At 50.7% G+C, this 18418-nt stretch overlaps 5 protein-coding genes across 5 annotated transcripts; 2 read left to right on the top strand and 3 right to left on the bottom strand.

Moving 5' to 3' along the window:
• Positions 1–1652: 1652 nt before the first annotated feature.
• HO173_002571 (uncharacterized protein) lies at positions 1653–1886 on the bottom strand (the record flags this gene model as incomplete). The annotated part of the gene is made up of 1 exon (XM_037304503.1): positions 1653–1886. One exon carries the CDS (start codon positions 1884–1886, stop codon positions 1653–1655), a length of 234 nt encoding a protein of 77 aa, XP_037168596.1.
• Positions 1887–3140: 1254 nt separating this feature from the next.
• HO173_002570 (uncharacterized protein) lies at positions 3141–4613 on the top strand (the record flags this gene model as incomplete). Its single annotated transcript, XM_037304502.1, has 1 exon — positions 3141–4613. The coding sequence occupies one exon, from the start codon at positions 3141–3143 to the stop codon at positions 4611–4613; it is 1473 nt and encodes a 490-aa protein (XP_037168595.1).
• Positions 4614–6367: 1754 nt separating this feature from the next.
• HO173_002569 (uncharacterized protein) lies at positions 6368–8038 on the bottom strand (the record flags this gene model as incomplete). Its single annotated transcript, XM_037304501.1, has 4 exons — positions 6368–6906; positions 7512–7848; positions 7918–7973; positions 8032–8038. 4 exons carry the CDS (start codon positions 8036–8038, stop codon positions 6368–6370), a joined length of 939 nt encoding a protein of 312 aa, XP_037168594.1.
• A 366-nt stretch (positions 8039–8404) lies between these two features.
• HO173_002568 (uncharacterized protein) lies at positions 8405–14622 on the top strand (the record flags this gene model as incomplete). The annotated part of the gene is made up of 2 exons (XM_037304500.1): positions 8405–8499; positions 8565–14622. 2 exons carry the CDS (start codon positions 8405–8407, stop codon positions 14620–14622), a joined length of 6153 nt encoding a protein of 2050 aa, XP_037168593.1.
• A 2497-nt stretch (positions 14623–17119) lies between these two features.
• Positions 17120–17818, bottom strand: HO173_002567 (uncharacterized protein; the record flags this gene model as incomplete). The annotated part of the gene is made up of 2 exons (XM_037304499.1): positions 17120–17528; positions 17589–17818. The coding sequence occupies 2 exons, from the start codon at positions 17816–17818 to the stop codon at positions 17120–17122; spliced, it is 639 nt and encodes a 212-aa protein (XP_037168592.1).
• Positions 17819–18418: the final 600 nt, after the last annotated feature.

Below are 18418 nucleotides of genomic sequence, written 5' to 3'. Positions count from 1 at the left end.
GTCTTTGAGACATAGGTTTGGTGAAGCATTTCAAGTATGGACTAGTCATAGGGAGAAAGAATGATGATCAAACGTTGTTTGATATGAATGGTTCGACAAACATGCAGCGAGCCGGAAACAGGGGATGAGATTAGAGGCAGATCGAATGAAGAGTGTATCAGTTGGTACTGGCAAAACAAGTCCCAAGCGATTGATGAGTGAGACGCGAGCGAGAGACTTGTGTGCTTTGCTTAGTCAACCCAAGGTTCTCACAACATTCGAGAATTACCCCCCTAACCATAAGTAGTCTGCAAGGCTATGGGAGCTTTGCAGTAAACATGAGGTGGCATAGAACCAAGGGCCGCATCGAGTAAGGTTCGCAAGATAAGAGGATGTCACTCACATGCTGTTCACGGAAAATTGGAGGACCCAAGCTCATATGGCATAAGCATCCAGAAGATCTAGCGTCGAACAATTCCACATGAGACAAATAGCAGCATCGTGGTAATCTCGAACTCGTTGGCCATTTGCTTTAGAATCGAAAATCGTCTACAGAATTTTGCTCCCTCGGCTGACTAAGCTCTCGGACATACTCTCCAGGTTGCTAATATCCGAAAAGCATCACCACAGGATACGTTTTTCCTCCGTCTCAGCAATTCTTGTTCTCCTCATCGAGGGAGGCTCGAAACGAGTTGATCGCGCACTTCTGAACTCGGGAGACTTTTGTTGCTCTAGTGTTACCATATTGATCGATCGATAATAAATAGCGCTTCGAACAACGACCTGGTCAGGATGGCAGATATGACCAAGGTCACTGACGGAGTTGCACAACATTCGGCAACGTTTCCAAAGAACTATTTTCACATAGCCAGACGGGTAAAAAGAGCTCTTTAGAGGTGAGACTCAAGACGCATGTAAAAATGCCCTTTGTTGATAGAGCAGAGTCTCCAACCCCTGCTTTATATTGGGAATGAAATTCTAGGATCAGAAACATCTTGGGCGAACAGCCGCAAGGTGAGTTATTGGTTCGTGTGACTAGCCGACTACCATGAGGATGACCGAACATCGCCGGCGCCACTATACAAGTTTATGATGACATCTTACAGACTCCGAACGTCTCCGATACTATAAAGCCATGATGGCATTTGCATACTCGCAATCTTTGCACGCTTCGAGCTGTCCAGTCCAAGGTCGTTACTTGTTAAACCTCTCCTTACATAGGACAACGCTCTCTTCTTGCCTACTCGATTGACGAGAATCAAGATCATTCCCTTTCATCTATTTTGGGTCACCATCCTCATTTAGGCTCTAAGATGAAATGCATTATCACGTTGTCTATCTTGTGTTCCGCCGCCGGTTCTGCATTTACCAACATTTCAATTACGTTCGAATCCACGTTAAGTCAAGGTAGTAAGCCCCCCGTTCCTGTTTTCTGGCTTACGCCTTGCTTCCAACCCAAGAATTAAATACCCCGAGATATCACTCCCGCTCCACAATATCCTACGGCCACGGCAGGAGCCACCACGGTAACCGTAATCCCAACACAAGTCGTCATCGGAGATGCAACTCTGACACGCAATGCTCCCGGCACACTCATCGCCGGCACGCCCGTCTCCTTCGGCTGCACCGCCCTGATCATGGGCACCACCACCATGCCGTTCGCTACCTCCGATTTACACCGTCGCTGGCCAGGTCATTGCCGCTGGACCTGCAGGCGTAGCCATTGCAGGCACCACAACCTCCAACAATGGGCCAGCGGTGACGGTTTCCGGGACGCCAGTATCGCTTGGCTCGTTCGGGTCGATAGTCAATACCGCGAGCACGTTCACGATACCGACAGTCCAGCCTTTGCAGTCTGTCTTTGCTGTTGGCGGCCAGTCGGTGACGGAACAGTATGGGCGGATCATTTTTCCGAGCACTCAGGCCGTTGCGAATACATCTACCGCTGCGACCGGGACAGCAGCGGGACCAATGCCGACCGGTAGCACTCAGTCATCCGTGGGGGCTGCTGTGAAAGCAAGAGACGATTTCAAAATGGCAGTGGTAGTGCTCTGCGCTTTTGTCCTCGTCGTCCCATGGGGATAATTGCCCAAAGCGCTGACAATCCCTCTCGTATCAGCATATTGTCAGATTAAGACAATGTACAGACTCTGCCTTGTGACTTTTTCTACCACCAGACCAAAATCAGGACGAGTGTCCTCACTCGTGAAGCTTGAATCGGTCCCGGTCAATTATCCTATGATAGATCTACCAGGACCCATCTACTTCCTTTTCCTTCTTCCCTTCTTCCCCATCACCCTCCAATCCTTCCCCGATCATCTATCTCGTCTCCTAAATCCTCTCCCTCTCCCCCCTCGCTCTCGTTCTCATCCCCATGACCGCTTCCCACAACACCACGCCGCAGCACCACGCGCCGGTCACCCAACCGTCACACACAAAACCCCGTCTTCATATGGAAACGCGCAACGTGCCCCCTCCCCCTACAGCATAGTTCCAACCCTTCCTTCTCCAATCCCATTCACTCTATTCAATCCTCACACCATCCATGAATGAGCCCAGCTCTTCAGCGACTCGCTCAGCCAGATCGAAGGAAAAAGAGAAGCCCGAGGACGGAAATCATAAGTTGCCCCCTTTTTATGGGCACATGGAGTGGACGATTTGACATTTTGCTGGGATTGTCCGGCGTTTCAGATGACGGGGAGCGAACGCCGCGGCTGCTTGGCGTCGCTTGGGATATAAAGTATGTCTTTTCGGACCCTTGTCGCTTAGATTATGAAACAACTGTTGAGGAGGGTATCTACATAGTTCGTATCAGGTTCGATTCCTAATGGCGCTGGTACAGTGGTGTTGCGGTGCTTTCTTATTTTCTGGCAGCGCCATTAGCCTCAGGTTTTTAAAGTTCTTAACCGGGGACAGCCGTTGGTTCGAATTCCCCCGGTGCTTTCATGCCCGGAAAATGTTCGTTGGTTGGCTTAACCGTCCGGGGCGGACGCCTGTTGGTTGTGGTCGACAACGGCCGAACTTTAACGATCCTTCGTTTTCTGTTTCAACGCCGAAACTTTCAACGTGTCGTGGTTATTAACGTCTTCATTCCTACCGTCCCTCCCTCCCTCCCTCTTCCTCTCCAAGGAACTAATCCCTCCGCCTCCCCTCAAAAAACAATGAAGACAGAAAGTGAGGCCGCGCCTTCGAGTCAAAAAGGTCTTCTAGCTGCAGACAATGACCCCGACACCCTCTGGGCCCGCACCGCCAGAACCCGCTACCTCAAGACGATAGCGTTCGCCCTCCTCCCCAGCCCCGTACAGCGGCGCCTTGTGCCCTCCGGGTTCAAAGCGTCCCGCCTGCACCCCACCGCCTACCTCGACGGCCTTCGCGGTCTGGCATCCCTGTCCGTCTGCCTGCTGCACTACACCTCGAACTTCGCCCCGCGCCTCAACGCCTCCTACGGCGTCTCCGACGACAAGATGCATTCGTCGCCGCTGCAACTGCCTTTCATCCGCGTGCTGTACACCGGCCGACCGTTCGTGCACGTCTTTTTTGTGATTTCCGGTTTCGTGCTCTCGCTGAAGCCGCTAAGGTTAGCGCGCGCGCATAACTACGCCGATCTGCACACCACGCTCTCCTCGTCCGTGTTTCGGCGCGGGTTGCGCCTGTATCTGCCGTGTGTGGCGTCAACTTTCGTCAGCTTCTGGTTCATGCACAATGATTGGGGTTATCCGCCGCTTGTCAAGGGGGGTTTCTGGCCGGAACTGGCGCACTGTTTCCACGAGTTGTGGGTGTTTGCTTCGCAGCCGTGGAATTGGGACAGACGGCAGGATCCGCCGTATGATGGTCATTTGTGGACGATTCCGGTTGAGTTGTCCATGTCGATGCTTTTGTTTATCACGATCACAGGCCTGTCTAGGTGTAAGACGTGGGTTCGCCTCACGGTGACCATGGCCATTATATGGTACACGCTGCAGTGCAAACATTGGGCGCCAGCCGAATTTTTAGCCGGTGCGCTCATTGCGGAGTTCGGCCTGATTCAGGACGAATACAAGAACGCGCACGCTGTAGCTCTGGATCCGGCGACCGACGTGGAAAAAGACAGCGACGAGTTCCAGATCAATCTTCCGTCTTCGACAAAGAATGCAATAGGCAAAGCTTGGGAAATCTTCTGGTGGTGCCAGCTTGTAATAGCGCTCTACATCTGTGGTTGGCCCACAGCCAAGGCCCACGAGGTCCCTTTCTTCCGATGGCTGCAACAAAGATCGCCAGATAATCCTTGTCCGGACACATTCTGGTTCATACCAGTCTCGTTTCTAATCGTTGGTGCATGCCATCAGCTGGCTCCACTGCAGAAGATCTTGACAACGCCATTCGTCCAGTACTGGGCGTCGATATCCTATGCGCTATATCTTATGCACGGTCCGGTGATGCACGCTGTGTACTTTACCATGGAACCCGTTTTCCGCATGAACGGTGGCAAAGACGGCGCTGGTTTTTGGGGCTATCATCTTCAATGGTTCGCTGGGCTTTTTCTTACTGGTATACCCATTGTGTGGGCATCTGATCTGTTTTGGAGATTTGTGGATCAGCCGTGCGTCCACATGGCGAGGTGGCTGGATCGAAAGTGTCTAGACAAGCAGGACTGATTGAGGGCTACGTGTCGCATTTGGCCGGCTCTCACATCGGTGGGCATCGCTGTAGGCTAGATGTGTAAACCGCGAAGATGACTATATACGGTGTATTGCAGCGTGGGCGAGTCGTTAGTGTATGTTGGTCTTACCGTCCTCCTGTTGACTGGACATTCAAGACCTCCAAGCAGTATATGCCTTGCACTGGCACCTCTGACACCTACCTCCATAACTAGGAATGTGGAGCGTGCGTGAGATAGTATGCAGCTGACGTGTGTACATGAGATGGGATGTAGTAGTCCAAATGGGTAGAAAATTTTTGGTGCCGGGTTCAGTCGCCCCGTTTTATTTTACTTAGTCAAGAACGGATTAGCCCATGTTTGAAGACGGCAAAGCGTCCGTGGTTTTCACTCCTCTTTCTAGTTTTCGGGTGATTCTAAAGCTTTTAGGCTCTCTGCCTTCTTAGCTTTTCGCTTTCGTTGTCTCATCTTGATATTGAAAGACTTCTTCAAGTTCCAAGACATCGCCTCTGTCTCATTTTCAGACACGATCACGGTCCTAAGTCAAAACGTGTTAGTATGATCGATTCACTAGACCCAAGCGGGGTATTGTCTCACTGCGAGTCCTTTATCTGGCCCATACTCTCTCTGTACCTAATTTCACTCTCAACATTCTCAAGCAAGCGAAAAAGCTGTCCGTTACATAGCGATTCATTTCGCTCTTGTTTTTGATGCTGATGGCATCTGAGAACGATCGTATCCTCATCATGTACATAATATGGCGATTTCTTGATTTTCTCAATTACCTTGGTGGAGACATAGTTCCTCAATAAACCAACTGGTGTTTTCAGAACAGCTTCCGACCTTCGCCTGTCTTCTGCCGTTCGCTTAGGCGGCGGGCCAGGAGGGGGCGGGGTAGGTGCACTGCGGCCAGCGGGAAATTCGACCTGAGATATTCTCTTAGGGATCACCGAGAACCTTATGCGACTGGCAGAGACGGCATGGTGAGGCGCCTGACTGCTAGGCTCCTGAACATTGGGATGAGAGTGAGATGCCTGAGACCTCCGTGTCAGGGTTTCCGGACCTCTTGAATCCTGAGTGGCGCTCTCGGGTTGACCTCTTGAACAGTTGGATTGCGATGTGGCTAGCTGCTCACTGGCTGTCAACGCAAACGATTTGTGCCTGTTGTTGCTGTAAAATCGACATGGTGTAAAACTTGCTGGCCGTATCCTCGAGCCTCCCGCTTTGGGGCAAAGGCGATGATAACCGTTGAAGTCCGGTAAGGTATTGTCATTGAGCGACTTTGTCTTTATCGTCATCCTCAGTGTCTTCTTGTGTTCAAGAATATTCCTTTCTGCCCAGGTAAGACTCAATTCAGTAGCAGCCAAAGGAGGGCGACATACCCGACGAGGACATCACGAAGCTGTGATTACTTAGATCGAGGCTGACGACCCCTCCCAATTACCCCGCGAAGCTTCTCAGGGATAATTCCCCGGATGGGCAGTCGTGTACCATGCTAATCCAGGTATTTATTATGACATGCAGGCTCGATCGTATGAGCCTGAACAAAGTAAGCATTCCAGATGTACGTGTCGTTAAGTGGGATGTCAACCTTCAGCATCCTGTTTCTCGTCAGCATCTGGCGTACGAAGTCCGCTGGATGATTGCAATAAGAAGCACGAACATCGTTTACTCAAAGACCACGTCCTCATCAAAGTTCCGTCCCCTTCAAGGAGTCCGTCTCCCTCAGAAGAATCCGTCCTTTTCAAAGATTTATTCCTCGTGAAACGCTTCGTCTGCAGGGACCTCGATCCTTCCAAAGAATGCTTCCAGGAGATCGAGGATGACGGATTGTACGAAGGGAAATCCCTCAAGTGCTGCGCCGACGGAAATACTAACAAAGAGGAAGAAAATCGTCTTTGCCAGAAGAACCAGGGTGCTTTCCATGAACAAGTCTATGGCAAGAATGGCCTTGCCGCAGAATCCTGACGCTCTGAGCACGACGTCTAGCGCGGCTAGCAAGTCGAAAGCTTTGTACACCAAGAACCAGTATTTTAAACAGCCCAGAATAATACGGAATGCCCCAGGTCGATCCTCTGGGAGTCTTTCGTCATCGTCATCATCGCGAAAGTCCCGAGCTGCAGCAAAGTAATGGATGAAGTAGATGCAAGATGGTAGTGTTGCGAAAATCATGTATTGAAGATCAAGCAAACCGGTATTGTCGTAAAATAGGAGAAGATACCAGTACGCGAGTCGCCCAAATGTGTGTGGAAAGACGAGAGCGGAATATTGGACGATGGTTTGCAGCATCTCTATGCAATATAGAATGATTAGTTCACTTGTGAAATACGTTGACGAAGAGAAGTTTTTTCCGCAGGTAGATATGCTGGGTGATGTCTTGTTACACAGAACTAAGCCGATTGGCCAAGCGTTTATTCCAAAAGCCCATCCTGTGTAGAAGAATTCCGTGATTAATTCTGGTCATCTGACAGAAATAGGATGCTACATTGCTATGCACTTTCAGACATCTGTTTCCAGACCTGGCCTTGTTACGTTGGCTAGATCCGGTGCGACGAGACCTAGTGGTTGGCTGGCAAAGCTAATGTGATTTGAAAAAGCAATTCTCTCAGAACAACGCTCAGGAAGGTTCATGTCAGCACGGAAATGGCGTTCCAGCGTTCCTGGATTCAGCTACTCAAGACAGGACAAGTATTCGCATCATTGTCATTAGAGTCAAAGCATCACTAGCCAGTGTATCGAGCAGTATCGTATTCCAGAGAGCCCCGTAGATGCATTGCTATGCTTAATCTCTATAGCATATCCCCGAGCTGCGACTACCTCTCCATGCTTGTTCGCTCAAAATCCTTGAGAGCCGTCAATATTACTCTCCGCAGCGAAACAACATGATTTGACTTACGCAAAGGAGTAAAGAACCACCTGTTCTTCCCGCTTGTGTATCTCTCCTCCAGCGCCTTCTTCACCGTCTTCTTCGCATCCTCCCTCTGACTGACCTCCTTGAATGTATCATTCGTCACCACGCCCTTCAGACCCTCCAATTCCAGCGTGTATCGTGTAGGCATCAGATGGTTGTAATTGATGGTCTTGATGAAGGGTTTGACCTTGCTGCGTTTTGCTTGACGAGCTTTTGACATGCGGCGGGTGATCTGGGAGGGGTAGCGCTCGATGCCCGCGACAAGGGCGTGAGGAAAAGGATGTGTCTTGGAGCCGGTATCTAGGGGCTGAATTATGACGACCTAAGAGCATAGAATGTCAGACCTTAATCCGCTCGTCGAGGAGCCAGATCTGCTAGCAGTGATGGCTACCTTCTTTCCTGCGTACCTCCCCCGCGTGATGATCGCCACACGGCCGACCTTGAGAACTAGATTGGATAAATCAGTTAATACTTGCTGTCAGAAAGGCCTCTAATAACGACTCACACTTCATCGTTGCTGTTAACGGTCGTAGTTGTTGTAAATGGAGTTTGGTGATTGCCGAAATTCTGTGTGGGCTTCGAATAAGCCCTACCCGCACTTCGGTCACGTGACTGGCTGATTTAGCCGATCGCGCTTGCCAAGTCGCGGCAAGCCATTGTTTACGTTTTGTGCTGTTTACCAAATTTTCTTGAGTTTACTGTCGCAAAGGGCGTGGGTAGTCGCTCTTCAGTATAGACATACTGCTTCGAGCACCACCTAGTCTGCAACGCTGGCAGTGTCTAGACCATTGAAAACCGAAACGCGATGTGAATGATGCTTCAATAGCTACATTTCGCGGTTTCCCCCAACATTCCTCGCTACCAGCACCTCGATAAAGATGTCGTCAATTGACAGGGAAGAGTCCCGTGACCGGGAGCTTGTGCTGAGACATCACCCCTCATTATCTGACTCTGGTCGCGCTTCGGTTCCTATGTAGGCACTTACACGCTCTAACAATGGTATTCTGTGAGACTGACGGGCAAACCTACGAACTTCAGGTGGGATAGCTCTGACCCGGATCGCGCACCCCCTCCCCTCCCATTGAATCCCGGGTCTAGCCCCGCAACAAAACCTACCACTTCCAAGAATATTGCTGCAGCTGCCGAAGCTTTGACCGCAAAAGCCAGAGAAAGCGCTTACACAGTCAACCCGTTGCCGAACAGATCCCCAGAGAAGTCACTGATCAAGGGGCAACCAAACAAGCGCCTGCAGCCATTCCATAACACCAACGGCGGTCTACGAAACAGCTATGTTGATGCGCTAGGATCTCTTGACAGGTCCCCCGCGAGGTCACCGGAGAGATCACCGGAACGATTGCCACGGACACAAAGCTTCGATCTCGAGAACCGATCTCCAGAAAGGAGTCCTACCCGGTCAGGGACGGCTACACCTACACCAAATGGTCGAGACACCCCGAGCCTTCGACGACCTCCCCCAAAAGCCATTTTGGGCGAGAACACACCTCCGTCTGCAACAATGCTTGCGTTGCAAAATTTGCCTACACCAAAAGAGCCGGACACCTCTCTTTCCAACATTACTAACAACTCTACTCCAAATATTCGGAGTTCGCAGAACTTCGATGCTATCTCTACACAGATCTTGAGTCTGACAAGCATCGCTACAAATTTGCAGCGCGAAATGGCCCAGCTCAGTCGACGAAGCAAGGACAATGCAACGGATTTGATCAGCCTCAAGGAAGCCACAAATTCTAGAGATGAAGATATTCGTAAGAGTCTTCGAGACCTTGTTTCCAACTTGTCTTCGCGTCTTCTCGACCAAGAAGCAGGCAATGGCTCGCGTACAGCTAGTAGCTATAGTCGAGGTCCAGGCAACCTCCTGGATAATAAACCCTACATCTCCCCACAGGGCATGTCGAAGAGTTTCTCACTTCCGAGGATACCAAGTCCCAACAGTGCTCTCGCGGCTTCAATCGATCGAGAGATATCTGCTTCCCCATATCAAATGGAAGGAGCTGCAAGCATAGCCCTCTTGGAGAAGATCCTACGGGAAATGGGTACCAAAGAAGGTCAGGAACGGGTATTAACTAATTTGTCAGAACTTCAACATGCGCAGAAGTTTAAAGAATCAGATCCCACCGTTGTTAAGAAGTTGGAAGAAATCTTGACTTTTCTTAAGGACAGCACCGGCAGCAGAGCACTTGTTCCTCGAAGAGACAACGGTAATGGTGTTGAAAATTCACCGCCGAAGCTTACGCTCGATTTTGATCCTCAGCCCGTACGCAGAGTGTCGCGTGATATTACGCCCCAGCAGATCACCCCACAGCTCGCCACTGCCAGGGCACAGCAAAACGCCAAAGCCGCAGGCTTTATCAACGAGGACATGCAGAAGCTGTTAAAGAAGATGAAAGACAGTATCACAGAAGGTGGTGGGATGACTGCTGAGGTCAAAGCACACGTGCGTGAACTTCGTGGTGAAGTACTTGGTATGGGTCGTGATATTGCTCGGAAGCTCGACCAGGCAGAATCAACAAGCCAGACAAATCGAGATGACGCCCAGGGACCTGGCCGCGAGGAAATAGCTCACATCGTACAAGAAGGCCTGGCGGCATTGAGAGATCATATGGAGAACCTGATGAAAGAGAAGCGACGACAATCTTCTTCGTCCATCATGTCTCGTCACTCGGTGGACAGTCAGGAGGTTTACACAGCTGTGAAAAACGCGTTGAGCGAGTTCCCATTGCAGCAGCAGGTTGCTTTGCAACATCCTGAATCTGGCATTGAACGAGAAGAGATTCTCGAGGCTGTTCGCGAAGCTTGGGAAACCTACAAACCAGAAATCGAACTGCAAAATTTCGGCTTGGAGCGTGACGAGATCCTCCAATGCCTCAAAGAGGGATTGCAACAGTACCAACCTCGGGAGCAGGCGAAAGACCTTGGCGGTGCCAGCTATGATGAAGTTCTTGACGCTGTCCGGGAAGGCTTGCAAGATTTCAAACAGCCTCCCCCGGTCGACACCGAAGCTAGTATCACCCGAGAGGAGATATTGATGACAGTGAGAGAGTGCCTAGAAACCTTCGATTTCCCGGCTTCGAATGTGGGAGTGGTGAGAGAGCCAGAGATGACACGTGATGATGTTTTAGATGCTGTCAAGGAAGGACTCACCAACCAAGCCTCAATATCGAAAGAAATTGAGTTCAACCGAGAAGATCTGTTCGAGGCTGTCAAGGCCGGTCTTGAGGGAGCTCCAACGCCAATGGGTGGAGTCGGAGAGAAAGTGCTAGACAAGATGGAGGATCTCATTGACGGCATGAGAGACGAGTTCAAACAGTACTCTGTCGCGAACGGTGGTGACACTGAACAAGTACTTGATGCCATGAAGGATGGTCTCGAAGTGCTCAGAGCAGACATTGAGACTTACGTCGACCGCGCAGCCGACGTCACCGGCAAAGATGAAATCATAGAAACTATCAGAAGTGGCTTGGATCATCTAAAGTTGGATCTTGAGGCAAGTATCGCTAATGCTCCTCGTTCCGTCGAGCAGAACAATAGCGGAGAAATGTTAGACGCAATGGAAAAGGAATTCGAACATCTTCGACAGACTATCGCAATTTCAATGGTCCACTCTGGCGGTGGCGGCGTTGAACGGGAGGATATTCTAGAGACCATTAGGGAAGGCCTGGCACAGATCCCAAACAAAATACCGCTAGAGCAGAACCCTGAGGCTACAGCTGAAACCATTGCTGTTATGAAGGATGAATTTGAGCATCTCCGCGAGACGCTGGGCACAACGCTGGTGAGAGGAGGTGCGTCAGCAGACAGAGAGGAAGTGCTGGAAGCTATCCGTGACGGCCATGAATCTCTTCGTGCTGAGTTTGAAAGAAAGCATGAGAGGCCCGAAAGTGTTTTCTCCGGTACTGGCGAGCTTCTTGACGCTCTTAATGACGGACTCGATGGGCTTCGTGGCGATGTGGAGAGGATGGTCAACAAGCCCCTTGACATGACCGTCAACTATGAGATCCTCGAGACACTCAAAGAGGGTCTAATTAACGTGAGGGCTGACCTTGATCGTCTGCATACAGCTCAGAGTGAACAGCTCGGTTTTTCTAGTTCGAGGGATGGTGAAGTCGTTGTTGCCGATCCAGAAGCCGAAGGCTTGCGTAGGAATGATATCGGAAATCTAGAGATGATGATCACCCAGCTCAGGATTAAAGTCGAGGCCCTGGATAGTATGCCACCACCGCCAACAGCCTATCAAAGTGCCGAGGGAGCCATCGCTAAAGAGCACATCGAAGGACTAGAAGCCATGGTGAGAGATGTCCAAGCTTCTGTCGCGGACATTGTTCAAGGGGGGCGAATCCAGAACGAGAACACTGCCACTAAGGATGACACGGAAGCCATAGAAACCCTTTTGCGGAATACGAAAGCCAGGATCGACGAGATTGGATTCTCTGACTCGGAAGGCCTGGCGAAGGTAGCCCATTTCGAATCTCTCGAATCCATCCTCAACGAGACTCGGGATGCTGTGCATGACTTTGGCTCGGATGGCGCCTCAAAGAAAGACATCGGCGTTCTGGAAGCTTTACTCAAAGAAGTGCGCGCCGATCTTGAAGACATGCGCGAGAGGAACCCTGACGAAGACGCTGGCGATAGGGTCAGCAAGACCGATATTGAAGCTTTGGGGACTCTTTGCATGGACACCAAGACACAAATTACTGAACTCGAGCTGCCCGATGTCGAAACTCTTCCAACAAAAGCCGACATGGAAGTGCTCAATGGTCTCATCCAGGACTTCACCCAGCAGGCCGACGAAAAGCATGAACTTACCGCACAAGCTTTTGAGGCACGCAAGATCGAGCACGGTGGAATAGCTGACAAAATCGAGGATGTCAAATTGATATTCGAAGATGTTCGAGAAGAGCTTAAGGCTCGGATCAATGACAGTCATCGCAGTGTGCAGGGCCTGGCCAAGGCATTGGAGATGGTGGGCGAGACCATCATGTCTGCAGACTCGACCGCTACAGTAATGGAGCTCCTGGAGACCGTCAAGCGCGGATTTGAATCCGTCCATAGTGCCTCTGCAAGTGGTAAGGAAGAGAGCGAACAAAATCACACCATTCTGCTGGACAAACACATCGAGGTCAAGGATGCCATTATCAAAGATCTGAACATGAAAATCGATGAATGTTTCGACCAAATCATGACCAAATATGATGACGCTCAGCTGGCTGCCCAAGAGAAGGAGCGAGCCCTTGGAGGCAAAGATGTCCAACAGACTCAAGCTCTCATCGCAACGAAAACCGCTGCTGAAGACCTTAGAATACTCGTTGATGCACTTGGCTCGACTGTCACAGAGTCCTGCGATCGGATGAGTGAAGACTCGAAGACAGTATTCAGCCGCGTTGAAGAGGTAGGCCTGAAACTCGATGACCTACTTGCTCTGGACGGCAAATCAGAGCACCAAGCCACGCGAGCAGAGATCTCCAAGACGCTTACAGGCGTAGAAGCTGTCCAGGCGCATGCATCAGAGTACCAGCCTAGAATACTGGAAGCTATTCGAGACGTCCTGGGTATCGTAGGACAGCATTATGAACAGACAAAGGTTTCTGCAGAGGAGATCAAAACGAGCGTCAAAGCAATACCAGCCGCCATACCAATACCCGCGATTGCCCCCTCTTTGCCTTTGCCAGAAATGATAAGAGAGGCTCCCATAACTGAAAGGTACGATGACACGGGGGTTCACGCAAAGCTTGATCAACTAGTTGCGCATGCTACGGAGGCAGGCCAGTCTGTTGCAGAGGTCGCCATGCTTGAGCAAATCCGAGAACAAGTCGCCTTCACGGCGTCTCAGGTCGATGCGTTTGCCACAGCTCAAAAAGCCGCCACTACAGAGACCAAGAATTCGAGAGCAAAGGAGGCAGAAGAGATTGCCATAGCTTTAGAGAAAAGGACTGCTCAAAAGGAAAACGTTGAAACTGACATCGTCCGATTGTCTGGCGAAAAGGAAGGCCTTGCCAAGGATGTCCAAGAACTCTTCAAGGAAAAGGAAGAGCTATCGGCGCTGAAATCAAAGATGCAGGCTGATCTTTCTTCACTTGAGACCGCACTTCAAATCCGGCGTGAAGAGCTACATGTCATGGAAGCTAGAGCGGATGGCCTTGAGCGACGCATCCTTGATGGGGTTTTGGATCACTCTCGTTCGTTACTCACAACGTCTAGACCACAGTCCAGCCTGAAGGAGATGAACCTCAAGAGGGTCGTCTCAACAGCTAGCAACGCTACAGCAAGCACGAGAGCCAGCACTGTTGCAACTACCATACCATCAAAAACAATTAGCGCCGTGAGCAGCGGTGTCGGCATGGCCTTAAAAAGACGGCCACCTCCAAGAGCATCAGGAACGAGCACGTCATCCGTTAAAGCTGATCGGCGAATCCTCAGCTTGAGTACTTTGGGCGCTAACAAGGGCGCTGCGGGTGAGCGATCAATGGTCCTTGCCAATCCTTCCATCACCGGTGGTACTACCAAAGCAAGCGGATGGGGCGCTGGTGGACTGAAGAGAAGCCACAGCGTCAAATCCAACTTTCCAGTGCGGAAGACCAGCTGGAATGGAACCAAGACACCGGGCATGTATGCAGACGAACCCATAGATGAAGGGGATAAAGAGAACAGTGTGCTTGATGAAGAAGATGAGGAGGATATCGAAGGGAGCGAAGCAGGAACGGAACGGCGGACCAGCTACTCGGGCACCTACAGCGGGACTGGAAGCTATGGAGACGGCAGTACCATAGCCGACGAGGATAAACGAACCAGCTACGCAGCCTCGACGATAGGGACCGTTGGTTCTAGGGACTTAGCTACAACAGCAGATGGAGAAGACGAGTCGCAACTCGAATCTGCACATGAAGAGGAGGGTGAGCAAGATGAAGACGGGCTTTACTTGGGAAGAGATGCATACCAAGGGGATGCGGCAGCGGCGAAAGGGGAGATCAGCAACGCCGGCGAGATGGTCGTTTTCGGGCCGCCTACTGACAGTGGGATTGGGACGGATATTCCTACTGCACAGCTTGAAGGCGGTAGCGACTATTTCAAGAGGTATTAGGCAAGGTGGCAAGTGTTGGAGACTTTGCTTTTGATTTTCTATTGTTCTGTATTCTTCAGCGGTGGTGTTATAGGAGTGTATACTTGAATGGCCGAGGACGGGCATGCCTGCGGTCATTCCATCCCTTTAGGGAGCGAGACTCATTACCTATTCATCAAGTACATGCAGTCTGTTATAAATCAGAAATTTGTGGGTACGAGGGTGTGGTGAGTAGCCAGCAAAAAAAGTGACTTGTAAGCCATGAGAAATGTGGAAAGCTCACCAGAATCGGGATTGGCCGCAGCCGTTTTCCGCACTCTCGAAGTCCATTCCTGAACTTCAATTCACCAGACCCCCTCACTGCTTTTAACGTTCCTGGCCTTCTATGTCTATCCTCTATGCTAGTGTGTATATCGATATATAAGGGGGTTTCAGACCACTTTTTTTTTTGCTGTGGAATCGTGGAATATTCAGACTTTCAGCTATGACAAAATGGATGGGTCTGAATACCCCCACTACCAAATAGGCTGATAAATCCGCTTAGTCATTACCCGAGAAAACCGTGTAAGGGCTAGGGTTAGGGTTAAGGGGGGGGGTAGGGTTCCGCGACGGCGTGATCGGAAAGGACGGTAGGAAGGATGTAGGAATTACACACACACACACACACACCCCAGGGTAGCATTATTGTCAGGTCGTGGGAATTTCAGCGATTTGCCACCAACTGTTGGTGGCAAATCGCTTATTTTCCCACCGAAAAATCCACCTGAAAAAAATGGTCTAAACCCCTAAAAAAGTGGTCTAAAATCCGGGGTAGTGTAGTGGTGTAAATGTTTAAGTACCGGTATACGCATTACTTTCTCCTGACCAATCGAGGGAACAATCAAAGTATGGCTCAGTCTACACACAGAAACCTGAAGAGACGTCATCTTTTGTTCCAGATCGAGGTAATCCTACCCAGTCCCCAAAAAAAATCAGTGCCAACGGCTGATCAGCTGTCGTGCAACTAGTCGAGCTGAGTCTCAATAAGTGTGCTTGCCTTTTACACATCGACGGGACAAAGTATTTCTCCTGGCTCATACATGCACCATTCATTCATTCATTCATTCATTACTATCAACGTTCCGACAGTGCGCTTTATTTCATCTTTCCGAACCCTTCTCTACCCGGTCGCTCCTCGTTCACGGAAATCGACTAAGCTTGGATAATCAGAAGACTCGGAATGGAACGAAGGATCGAAAAAACTAGCGGACCTTTTTTAACCCCATGATGAACAAGGCCGTGTTGTACGATCGTCTCGGACCGCGGCTGTTCAGCTCGGCGCCGGTCACTACTCAGGCGTCTGGGTGGTAGAGTGGGTCTGATTGATCGATCGTGTAGATGAACGGATGAAAAGGCTTCGGGCACTCAAAAGTAGCATGATGACAGGGCGGAGAAGTTGTGTGAAGAGTCCGTGGCCCAGCCACCTACTTTACCCCTAAATGCAACACCTACCGCCGTAATCTGATTCCCCATCTCTCCCATGACTCCATCCATCATCGCGTCCCAGCTTGTTCGCTCGCGGCGGTGATGTCGACGCGAAATCCGGTCCTAGGTAAGGTACTAGACCCTCTACCATCCCCCTCGACGTACGCGAAAGTGTCGGAAAAAGAAGGAGAAGGAAACGGGAACGAGATACGAGATCCAAACGCGATGCTAGCGGACTGGAGCGGTCGTAATGTTAGGAGTCGGGGGTGTTGAATTTGGGTGGGTTGGGGTGCGACAATCTCGATACTGTGGTATTTACCCCGCGAGCCAGCATGGGAAAGTAGAATGCGGATGTGGCGACTGGAGGTGTGATTGGCATGGATGACAACGGACGAGACGGGTGATGAGATTTGGACGGTACGCGGATCGCTGTACGGAATCGGACTGGGAAGTGAATGGGAGGGGGAAAGATGCAAAGCACGGGCGCGGTTTGGTGGGGAGCAGGCGTGGATCAATTTTTTTCCATATGGGGTTATCAACTTGTATGTACGTAGGGCGAAATTGGTTTCCGTAGCTACTTGCTTATCACAAACAAATTTGACGGAGAAAGACAAAGCCGTTACGAGAGCTGAACAAGATGGGTTGACGACTGGCTGCGAACAGGGCTATGATGCTGTCGGTGGCGTCAAAGCGACAAGGCGAGTGCGAGTCTACTTACGAGTGCTGGCGAGGCTTTCAAGAAGATGGAAAACCCTGGCAAGCCCAAGCGGTCATGGTTGTTCCCTCGAAATTGTTAAGGGTAATTTAATGGTCGGGGGAGAGACAGTCCTGGCCCTTTTGGCCGACGGTCAGAAAGCCATACGCTTCGACATTATACGCTGGATATTCGACACCTATGCTCCCACAAGAGTTGCCACCCAGAACACTGTGCATTTTGTTCAGCAAATCATATGTTGTGGATCCGTTGCCGGTAGCGACGCCTCGGTAGAAGACACAGATGTCGGGGCCGCCATTATCATTGCAGTATATAGGTTGAGTGGTCAGGGCCCTGATGTCAGAATCCTTGTAGTACAGTTTGACGGCTTCCAGGAGTATCCCAATAGCGCCATTGTTCCCCTGCCACAACCGCGTAGCCCCACGGATGATTGTTGAGGCCGGAATTGTATTCATTACCTCCGGGTGCGGGCAGGGTAGTAGGGGCCGTTGCGACGCAGTCGTAGAGGTAGTTGACGACGATGCCGGCGACATGAGTACAGGGAGGTTGAGTGGCTCGCTTGCAGTCGAACCATGTGTTGGTGGTGCCACGCTCGTTCAAGGTTTGCTCCTGGCTCAGGTAGTCGAGGAGGGTGTAGCCACTGCCGGGCCCGTAATTATTTTGGTGAGTATCGTTCCACCACGTGAAAGCACCCGGAGAGTTTGAACTGTCAAACGGAACCCAAGGTGAACCGGCATTACCCCAAAATCTAATGATGAACGTTAACTAACTACAGGGCCTGGCACAGTGGAACAAGGCGAGTACCTACGCGCAGGGCTGGTCATCTTGACATGCATACTGTGTGCATGTGTTGATGTCGAAATCAAATGTGGGAGGATAAAACTGGTCTGGTTGGTTTCCTGGCGACAAGTATACTCCGTATTGCATTGTATTGATCCAAAAGCCAGAATCCCAGGGCTGCGGAACCGCTACAGTGGGATCGCTGCCTGCCGTGAGGAAGGCCGAGTATAGCGAGCCATTCATGTAATAAGTACTCATCGTTTCTCCATTCCGAAACGCTTATCTCTTTCGCCCAGTCGTATATTTAGTGCCAGTGGTGCAGATTTGTAAGGCCTGGGCAGATTTATTTGTCAGATCACGGAGACAGGACTGGAAGAAATGCGGTTATTGTTACTCACGGTGAAATGATAGCCGGGTTGCGGCTCAACAACGCATTGCCCCGTGTTTCCAGGAGGGTACGGGGCCCACGGGGAGCTTGCTACAAGCCCGAGTTGAGCAATGACGGTTGCTGTAGCTATTGTAAAGTAATTCATGGTAAGTGGAGCCAAGGCTTGATGGTAGAGACGGATTATTGTTTTGGAGACTGTGGAGCGATCGCTGTAAAAACGACCAAGTCATGGGTGAGGGCGATGCCAGGCAGCTTTATGTCGAAGATGCGCCATATGCTTCCAAACACGAGGCGCCACATAGCAGGTGAGGCTTCCTCGCAGGCTGGGCATTGTGCATATGTAGATGGACAAGCCGCCGACACCATGCGTGTTGCTGTCAATAAGATGCTAACCATTAAGTTGGCTTTTCCGGGGAAGTCTGGTGGTTGAAGTAAAACAGGCTAAAAGCTCGGATACGAACGTCGTGTTG

This window comes from Letharia columbiana (genome assembly GCF_014066305.1).
Source record: "Letharia columbiana isolate WasteWater2 chromosome Unknown Sc0000005_s0, whole genome shotgun sequence".
Classification (NCBI taxonomy): Eukaryota; Fungi; Ascomycota; class Lecanoromycetes; order Lecanorales; family Parmeliaceae; genus Letharia; species Letharia columbiana.
This window is presented reverse-complemented; position numbering and strand designations above follow the sequence as displayed.